The 9941-nt window shown below is 41.1% G+C and overlaps 1 protein-coding gene across 4 annotated transcripts in view; it reads left to right on the forward strand.

Annotated features, from left to right (window-relative positions):
- Positions 1-9573, forward strand: part of MORC4 (MORC family CW-type zinc finger 4) — a 69053-nt gene extending 59480 nt beyond the window's left edge. For 2 of the 4 annotated variants that reach the window (XM_086389664.1, XM_086389666.1), the window contains 3 exons: positions 2721-3414; positions 3711-3994; positions 4301-5164. In XM_086389664.1, coding sequence (XP_086245790.1) covers positions 2721-3414; positions 3711-3994; positions 4301-4454 — 1132 coding nt within the window. In that variant the 3' untranslated portion in view covers positions 4455-5164. Of the gene's footprint in view, positions 1-2720; positions 3415-3710; positions 3995-4300 lie in introns of all 4 variants that reach the window. The other 2 variants (XM_086389665.1, XM_086389667.1) reach the window with 2 other exon arrangements.
- Positions 9574-9941: the final 368 nt, after the last annotated feature.

Here is a 9941-nt window from a genome sequence, read left to right on the forward strand (position 1 = left end):
AAAAAATGAGAAGAAACTATGTAATTGAAAAATAATCCCTGATATGTAAACCCTGAATTAATCTTTATTAAACCAGTGAATTCAGATCTAGAATAAGAGTTGATTCCTAGTGGGAAGAATCAGAAGTATTTACAGAGCCAATAAGTAAAACCCATTCACTGTCTCTAACATCATAGTTCCTTTTGGATTGCCTCTTATTTGCAAAGTTTTGTTCCCTCATCTCCATGTAGCACAGTTAGTTAAGCTACCTTCTGTTAAGGAGTTTATACTTTAGTAAGAAACCTGCAATACACATAAACAGTAGAAAGCAATATATATTTATTGTATTGTATTATATTTATTACACTGAGAGTGCTAAAGTGTTATGGGAATTCAAAAGTGGCATTTGAATTGTCTTGTGTTGAGAAATGTGTTCCAATCAAAAGAAGCAGTCTGAGAAATCGTGGGGCATTCTATTTGGCTGGTGTCTTTGAAGGGAAGTAGTGAGAGAGAACGCTAGGGCCAAATTAAGTCCCAGTTCTGTCACTTACTAGCTACATGACTTTCAGAGAGTCATTTAACCTCTCTAGGCCTGAGCATTGTCTTTTTAAAATGAAGGTAAAAGTATCTCCTGATACACATTGACTCAGCAAACTGGCACAGAGTAAGTGCTCAGTAAATGTTCCCTGTGTTTTGGAATGGAAAAGCTTGAATACAAAGCTAAGACATTTGAACTTTTATGTTGTGGGGAATAATACCTAAAGATTGCAATTAGGAAGATGACATGATTAGAGCAATGCCTTTGGTAGATTAACTTGGCAGTGGGTGATCTGGAGGTGTGACAAGGGGAGACTGGAAAAAGCCATTGCAGTAGCCCAGGAAAGGTAATGAGAGCTTGAACTTGAGTGTTGATAGTGGTAGAACCATGTAAAATTACTGAGAGTTTGTTGATGTCGTAACACAAATAGGAAACTTAGTAGAGGGAGCAGGTTTGAAGGTGAAAGTGAGAGGTCAGTTTTATACATTCTGAATGAGATACCAGTGGGACCTCCAGAAAAAAAAAGTGTGTAACAGGCAGTTAGAAATTCAGTACTGGAGATTCTGGGCTGGGAACACCACTGGAAGTTATCTTCCAGAAGTTAGAGCCAAAAGATTGTATGAGATTACCAAAGAAAAGAAGTGTAGGGAGAAAAGAGGGTAACTAAAGACAGAACTTTTAGAAGTAGGAAAATGAAAAGAATACTTTGACGTTAATTGCCTTTCGTAAAACTTTATGGTTGCTGTCTGGTATCATATATGCCTCCTTCATACCTGCAAGCTTCTTGTTCTACTATCATCCTCAGTACTGCAGCTAAATGGACCATCTACAGTGGCCCTACACATGTTTAAAGATGAATGCATTTGTTCTTACATAGTCCCTAAGGCCTTTTGTTTTCCCCTGAAGGCTGATACAATGAGATCTTATTAAGATGACTGTAGCCCACCAGGCTCTTATGTCCATGGAATTCTCCAGTCAAGAATACTGAAGTGTGTAGCCATTCCTTTCTCCAGGGGATCTTCCCAACCCAGGGATTGAAGTTGGGTCTCCTGCACTACAGGTGGATTCTTTACCATCTGAGCCACCAGGGAAGCCCTATTGAGATGACAGACCAGTTTTATTTCTGGGCAAACACAAGTTTTGAAGAACATTTAGGGCATTCTAAGAAGCTAAGGTTTGAGATGTTTTACAGATATTCTCTGAAATTGTCAGAGAAACACTGGCAGCCTTGAGCTATGGTGGCCAATAACATGCCTGGCTGTTTCTCATTGAAAACTTCAAAGTTAATTTTTACCTTGAAATTTCTTGGTTTTCTGGAGAGAAAGAAGGATAGTTATCCCATCCTCCTGCTTGGTATAAAATTGCCTATAGATTTTGGTGGCATCTGTTTTTGTTGTTGTTATTAGTTCCTTCAACCATTATTATATATAGCAGCCAGAAATGGAAGGTGTTTGAGTCACTGTCCTAAACTTCCCTGAATAATTGAGGGAGTGCCTGTTTGCCTGGACAGAGGGGAATTCTTTAGCCCTAAGTGGGGAATGTCTTGAACTAGCTGATTCGGTTTCTTTGTTTCTGACTAGGGCCCTGTATTTTAATTAACTTTTACAAGTGGATGATGGCAATAGCCACAATCCAGTTGGCTGGCAAAGGCACTGTGCGGTGTCCCATTGCAATATAAAAATGTTCATAAGTCTTTGATACTGGAAGGTTTTTGTGACACTTTAAAATTAACGAGCTGGCTCGGTCTCCTCCACTGACTCCACTAGGCTTTTTATGACCTTTTTTCCATTCTCTTGTTAGGGGATTTTGCATGTGTACTTTTTTGTTTTTCTTCCTTCACTTGCCTTTCGGAAACTTCTAAGTCAGGCTGGTTTCAATCCTATTTTCAGAAATTTTACCAAGGTCAGCCTAGTCCTGCTATATCCAGATGCTGACTTCCTTCATACCTCTCAATTTTTCTGCTCTCTTAAGACACATCACTATCTCAGCAAATTGCATGAGTGAAGGGGTTAGGGTTTGGGGGTAAAAATGTATTCCTAACATGAAATGATCTGTGAATAACAGCTAGAGTCGGTTATGATATGGGAAATTTGAAGATGAATATCTGTGCCATAGGATAGGATATATCATATCCTTCATAGAATAAGAATATACTTAGCTTCTTTGTGACAGCTTAAAACTGAATTTCCTCTTCTTCTTGCAGTAAGTACAAATGGATCCTGGGTGAGGAACCTGTGGAGAAACGAAGAAGGCTCCAGAATGAGATGGCAACACCTCCTCTAGATTATTCCATGCCTGGCCCTTACAGGAAGGTGGAGGCAGCAGTTGCCAACCCAGAAGGGGAGAACAGCCGTGAGAAGACCAGCTCTGAGAGAAGCACACCACCGTACCTTTCCCCAGAGTACCCAGAAGCAATCAAGAGTACCAGTCAGAGTAGGGAGGCCTCAGTTCTGTATTCGGGGGCCCAGGACCAACACCAGGGTTCCTTGCTCCCTGAAGAGTTAGAAGATCAAATGCCACGATTGGTGGCAGAAGATTCTAACAGAGGCAACACACATGTAAACAAGGAGGAAGTGAGCAAGGGACCTTTTGTAGCTGTTGTCGGTGTTGCAAAAGGTATTCGAGATTCAGGAGCTCCCATTCAGCTGATCCCTTTTAACAGAGAGGAGCTTGCTGAGAGAAGAAAAGCAGCTGAATCCTTGAATCCGGTGCCTTATTCTTCTGTGGCCTCTGCTCCAGCTCCTGCTGCAGCTGTTGCAGAGAAAGGAAGAGGCTACGAGGAGAGCGGCGGTCGTAATATACCAAAGATGAAGAACCAAAGAGAGCTAGAAGAACTGAAGAGAACCGCAGAAAAATTGGAACGTGTTTTGGCAGAAAGGAATATGTTCCAGCAAAAGGTTAGGTTAACATCCTACCACTGGGAATAGGAGGCTATTGTAACCAAGGGACCAGAGAGATAGAACTGATGATCTCACGTGTAAACACAATAAGCCATTGAATGATTCTGTGGTACATCTCAGATCAAGTGAACCCTAATGGGCTTCCCTCCCATATTTGGGATTTGAAAAGGTCTATAAACAGAAGAATACATTTAGGGGAATCGTAGGGTGAACATATTCAGAAAAACTGGGGGCACTCTCTTTAGCTTTCAGTGAAATGTGGGGTCATTGAATTTCTGTTTCTTGGACTGCAGGTGGAGGAGCTGGAACAGGAGAGGAATCATTGGCATTCCAAATTTAAGAAAGTCCAACATGAATTGGTAACCTATAGTACCCAGGAGACGGAAGGCTTGTATTGGAGCAAGAAACACATGGGCTATCGCCAAGCTGAATTCCAGATTCTGAAAGCTGAGCTGGAAAGAACCAAAGAGGAGAAGCAGGAACTAAAAGAGAAACTGAAGGAGACAGAGACACACCTGGAAGTGCTGCAGAAGGCTCAGGTCTCCTACCGGACCCCAGAGGGAGATGACCTAGAAAGGTTAATTACTAGGGTTTAGTTATCAGCTTGTGAGTGCTAATGGGAAGCCTCCCTTAGGACCCCCGGTTACTGATCATAGATAAGAGAAGAAGCCTTAATTAATTCCTAGGCCACCAAGGATTGAGCAGTCACTTAGAGAGCTGCAGCCAATCTCCCAGTGCTTGGTGGCATTGTGCTTTCTTCTTTCTTTCTAGCTAATGGAAACGTAATTATTGAGAAATGTAGGCCCATTTTGAAGGAGCTTCATTTTGTTCTGTTGGCTAATGACCTCATGTCATCTCTTCTGTCCCTCACTCCATCATACAGGGCTTTGGCAAAGCTTACGCGGCTGCGTATCCACGTCAGCTATCTCCTTACTTCTGTCCTCCCTCACTTGGAGCTTCGTGAGATCGGGTTTGACTCAGAACAAGTGGATGGGATCCTGTATACAGTGCTGGAGGCAAATCACATACTGGATTGAGCACCAGATACTCTCTATCCCCTTCTCTACCCTCTCCTTTCCTCCCTCCCTCTCTCACGCTTCTCTCCCTCCCTCCCTCTCTCGCTCACTCTTTCTCTCTCATCCTTATGCCTTACAAGAAGAATCTTTGAGTAATCCTGCCTCTTAATCAGTCTGCTTTTTACACAGTCTTGGTGTAGAAAAAGAGGCTTAATAGACTTCAAGAGTTCCAGGAACAGAAAAGCAGTCGTCACCAAACCAGGTGACCAGAAAGCTTTAATGACTCAGATACTTGGCCTATTTCATATTCTTTCTGATATGATATGTATTCATTTAACTTAAATCAGTCAGCAAATATTGGGTCCAATGTACCAGGTGTTTGGGGATGAGCGAAGAAGTATAACTCATAGTTTCAGCCTTCAAGGACCTAACATTCTAGTTGGAAACACGAAACCCACACCAAGTTAACAGACTTGTACAAGTGAGTGGAACAAACATGATAGAGAAGTTCTGGAGAAGGAAGGGCAAGGAAGGCATCATATCGGAAATGGGACCTTAGCTAAGGTTTGTTTAAAGAATAGGCATGACAGCACTGGTAACAATGGTTGTTCTTTACATGGTAGGACTATGGTTGACATTTTTTTCTTTTTCCTGTCTTCCTACCTTTTTCAAATTTTCTATTATAAATCTGTTATTCTTATTGGAAAAAAATAAATCATTTTTTAAATGAATAGGCTTGGATTTAGATATCAAGTGAGAAACTGTGTGAAAATATAAGGTAATTTTTATACTTATAATTTATGTTGTATTTAGCATTACCTCTGGAAAAATAACATGAAAGAAAGCATGGAAAAAGCTGGAATGTAAAAAATGTGACTTGTAGGAGTGATGGGTTAATATAAGGGAAATAAGGTTAAATCCCTTGTGGCTCAGCTGGTAAAGAATCCGTCTGCAATGCGGGAGACCTGGGTTCGACCCCTGGGTTGCACAGATCCCCTGGAGAAGGGAAAGGCTACCCACTCCAGTATTCTGGCCTGGAGAATTCCACGGACTGTATAGTCCATGGGGTTGCAAAGAGTCGGACACGACTGAGTAATCAAGGTTAAATCATGACCCATCTACCCACCCTCCTCTGTGGTATTTGCATTTTAATAAGGAATTCTTGAAAAAGAAATCTTCAAGGCTCCAATTTTTAAAATGCATATCACCACGACTGTGGGCTCTAAGGTTAAGTGGGGAGGTGTTTTAGAGCAGTGATGTCTATTTGATATCCCTCAGAATACACCTCCTACCTACTCTCCAGGCTACTGCTGAGTGAAGGATAGATCTCATATTATCAGAAATAGTGAAACACATACTCCTGTAAAGTAGACATTTTATTTATTCTTTTCTTTATTGTATTGGTATAGTGCATACTCTCCAAAGAGTTGAAGCTAGTCTTCAAAAGACATTGACCAATGAACACATAAAAATATACAAACAGTGAAAAATAGGGAGTAATGAAGAAATTATAGAGAGAGGTGGGATCAAGCAGTTGCAAGGGATTAGCTAGTCCTGAAGTATGTTTTGGATGTTCATTTTATTTCTCCTCTGCAGTTAACTTCAGAAGACTCTCCCAAACTTATTTTAACTTTTTTGAAATTCAGGAGAGCCATCATAGATACTCGTGGGACTGCAAGGAAGTAAGGGGAGGCTAGAGGTGCACTTCACCCATAGAATGGGTGCTTAATGATAGCCCTGCCCTCTTCCCTCACCTCACTGCTGCTCTTGCTGCCAAATGATGCATTCTTATGTCAGACTATGATCTGAAAGGCCCCGGTTGTCTAGTGTACTGAGGGAAGGCAGGTGGTACTTTCAGCCACTCTCTCAGGGATACTTGCTCTTCAGATGAGGGCTGTGAAACAGTGGGGCTTTGCACAGAGAGGGACAATATGAGGGGAGAGTGGTATAGGGGAAGATTCAGAGCATTGACGATTCAGCCTGAGAGAGAATGTGGCATGCATGCGTGTGTGGGGGGGGGGGTGGTGGTCAGCAGTGGGGCAGAGTACGAAAGAGTCCAGGCATTTGGGCTTTAGAATGAAAAGGGTGGAAACATTAAACTCTACTTGTGCTTACTCTCAGACCGTCTCCTAATCTGTGGTCTCAACCCCAAACTGCTCCTTCCAACAACAGTTAGCTCTGTGAGTCCAGTCTCTACAATACTAGAGCTACCCCTCTGTTACCCGTTTACAATGAAACCATACCAGCACGAAGTCCCTTTAACCAAAGTTAAATGAGGCAGTGGAGATCTTGAAAAGTGTCACCCAGCCTTATCAGAGATTATAATGTACTGTGGAGGCAAAAAAAAAAAAGTGTTTGCCTTCTCCTGGCTATCCTGTTAGGTTAATATAATTCTTACAAAAATCTCTCACATTTGCCCTTTAATTTTTCATTTCCACAGTCAACAATTAGGTCCTTACTACCTCATGCCTTCCTAATTGAACTAGATTCATATCTGGCCTCCCTTGTCACCTGTTCTCATTCATTCACACCAGTCTACTCCCTGTCACTAAATTGCTTTTAATGCCCTCATCAAGTTAGGCCTCTGCTCAACAACTTGTTCTCGTGAGTGCTTTCAGTTGCACACTCCCTTCTGACTTCAACCAAGCTCGGTAGATTCTTCTCACATTCCAAACAGAAACCATGTTCCATCCAAGCTGAACTCTTTCAGTTTCTGAACCTGCCTTGAGATTTTTCTTCTTTTCCATCTTTGCCATTCTATTCCTTTTACCTGGATTATTTTCCTTCATCATCTTTCTTTTGGCTCTAATATCACCTTCTTTCCTGAAAATTCCTCTGATTAACCTAGCCAGATAAGAATTTCCTTTGAACATATAAGTTTGTTGTTACTTAGGCTCTTATCACAAGTGACCTTGTCCTAGGTTTCCCATTAGAAAGCTCCACATTTAATAAATTCAACTGCCTACTTGACATTTGCACTTCCAGGTCTCACAGACATTTCAAATAAAACCTGTTAACCAGTGACACGCACACTCTGGGACTGTTCCTTCCTCCAATTTTACTCATTTTAGAAAATGGCACCTCCACCCACTCAGTTGCTTAAGCTAGAAACCTGGAAGTTATCCTTAATTTTCCTCCTCTAGTCCTACACATCCAGTCTGTCAGAAAGTCCGTCAATTCTGTCTTCAGAGTATATCTTGACTCCATTCATATTTACTACATCTACCTTAGTCCAAACTACTATCATCTTCCATGTGCTATTCTGCTTAGTCACTTCAGTCATGTCCGACTCTGCAATCATATGGACTATAGCCCACCAGGCTCCTCTGTCCACAGCATCCTCTAAGCAAGTGGGTTGCCATGCCCTCCTCCAGGGGATCATCCTGACCCAGGGATCGAACCCATGTCTCTTAATGTCTCCTGCATTAGCAGGCAGGTTCTTTACCACTAGCGCCTGCAACTCCTAAGTGGTTCCTTGCTTCTATTTTTGTTCCCACAATTGTCTTACACTGCAACCAGAGTGATTAAAAAAAAAAAAATACAAGTCAGAGTACATGGCTCCCTGTTTAAAGCTCTTCCTCACTGCACTTAGAATAAAATCCTCACTCCTTACAATGTCCTATGAAGACCCCTGCCTGCTGCTTCTACTTAGTGTCTTCCAACTCTTCATCCTGTCTCACTTTTCCTCTTGCTCACGGTGGTCTTCCCCCAGAATTAGCTCAGGCTCTTGCTTCAGTAGAGCCTTTCCGCAGACTGTTTCCTCTCTGAATGCTCATATCTCCAGTCTTGGCATGGCTGACTATTTCTCATCCTTCAGGCCTTAATATAAATGTCAGCTTTCTCAGACAGGCTTTCCCCTGCAGCCATTTTTCAGTCCAGCCAATTCTATCATGTGTCTGGTTTTGTTTAATCCATAACACATCTCACAATTTGCTGTTATAGATTTGGCTGTTTAATTTCATTTATTTAACAAATATTTATTGGATATCTACTACCCAATAATGCGTGATGTGTGATATACAGTGGAGAACACAACACAGTTTCAGTCTGAAGTGAAGTGAAGTCACTCAGTCGTGTCCGACTCTTTGTGACCCCATGGACTGTAGCCTACAAGGCTCCTCTCTCCGTGGTATTTTCCAGGCAAGAGTCCTGGAGTGGGTTGCCATTTCCTTCTCCAGTTTCTGTCTGCCTCTCACTAATAAATTCCATGAGGGGAGGGACCATGCCTGTTTTTGCCAATCATTGTATGCCAGAGCTTATCATGGTACCTGGTATAGAGTAGATAACCAATAGTTGTTCATGGATGAGTTAATGATGGAATGTGTGTTTTGCTCCTATCTCCACCTCCTTCAAGAACCTGAAACAGTGCCTCATTTATAGGAGGGGGTGGAAAAATACAATATGGGTGAGGTAGATAATCCTGGGCCTTAAACTCTGAAAATGAAAGACTCAGTAATTTCTGCAGGTTATGGGAGACAAACACTGTGAGCTGGAGTGGCTTAGTGTTTCTCCTTAGCTGATCTTAGAATAATTAGAAAGGCTACCAAGGAGAAAGGGAATACGGGTGTTCTTTATAACAAATATTTGAATATTATCACGAGGAGGCTCCCTAGATTTCGATTTTAAAATACTGAGAATTATAGAATATAATCACGAGAAGTTTATAGAGACCAGATCTTGAGAATGAGAACTCAAAAGGAAAAAAAAATTGAGGAGTTTTCTCACTTTTTCCAAGAGCAATGATAGTTTATTTCTAGGGGAGAGGCGCTATCCTTTTTCAAAGGACAGACAACACACCTCAAGGAAATGCAGTCATACCTCATTTTATTGCACCTTGCAGATATTGCGTGGGTTTTTTGTTTGTGTTTTGGTTTGTTCTGTTTTGGGTTTGTTTTTTTTTTTTTTTTTTAAACAAATTGAAGGTTTGTAGCAACCCTGTGTGGAGTAAGTCTGCAGTGGCATTCTTCCAACAGCATTTGCTCACATCATGTCTCTGTTTTACATTTTGGCAATTCTCATATTTCCAGCTTTTTCACTATTATATTTGTTATGGTGATTTGTGATCAATAATCTTTGCTGTTACTCACTGAAGGCTCAAATGATGGTTAGCACTTCTTATCAATAAAATATTTTTAATTAAGGCATGTACATGGTTTTGTTAGACATAATGCTATTGTACATAAATATGCTACAATATAGTGTAAACGTAACTTCAACATGCCCTTGGAAACCAAAAAATCCCTGTGACTCTCTCTATTGAGATATTTGCTTTATTGTAATGATCTAGAATCGAGTGTGAAATATCTCTGAGGTATGATGGTAAGTTTCCAGAATATGTTAGAAAGTCAGTGCAAGTACAATTGGCCCACTAAATCCTGAGTTCTGCATCCACAAATTCAACCACAGATGGAAAAAAAAAAACTTTTAATCCAGCAAGTTCCAAAAAGCAAAACTTGAATCTGCCTCATTTAGGTATATAGCATTTACATTGTATTTACAACTATTTGC

Source organism: Bos grunniens, chromosome X, assembly GCF_055505025.1.
Source record: "Bos grunniens cultivar Pamir isolate PY7600 chromosome X, Bosgru_T2T1.0, whole genome shotgun sequence".
NCBI classification, from domain to species: domain Eukaryota; kingdom Metazoa; phylum Chordata; class Mammalia; order Artiodactyla; family Bovidae; genus Bos; species Bos grunniens.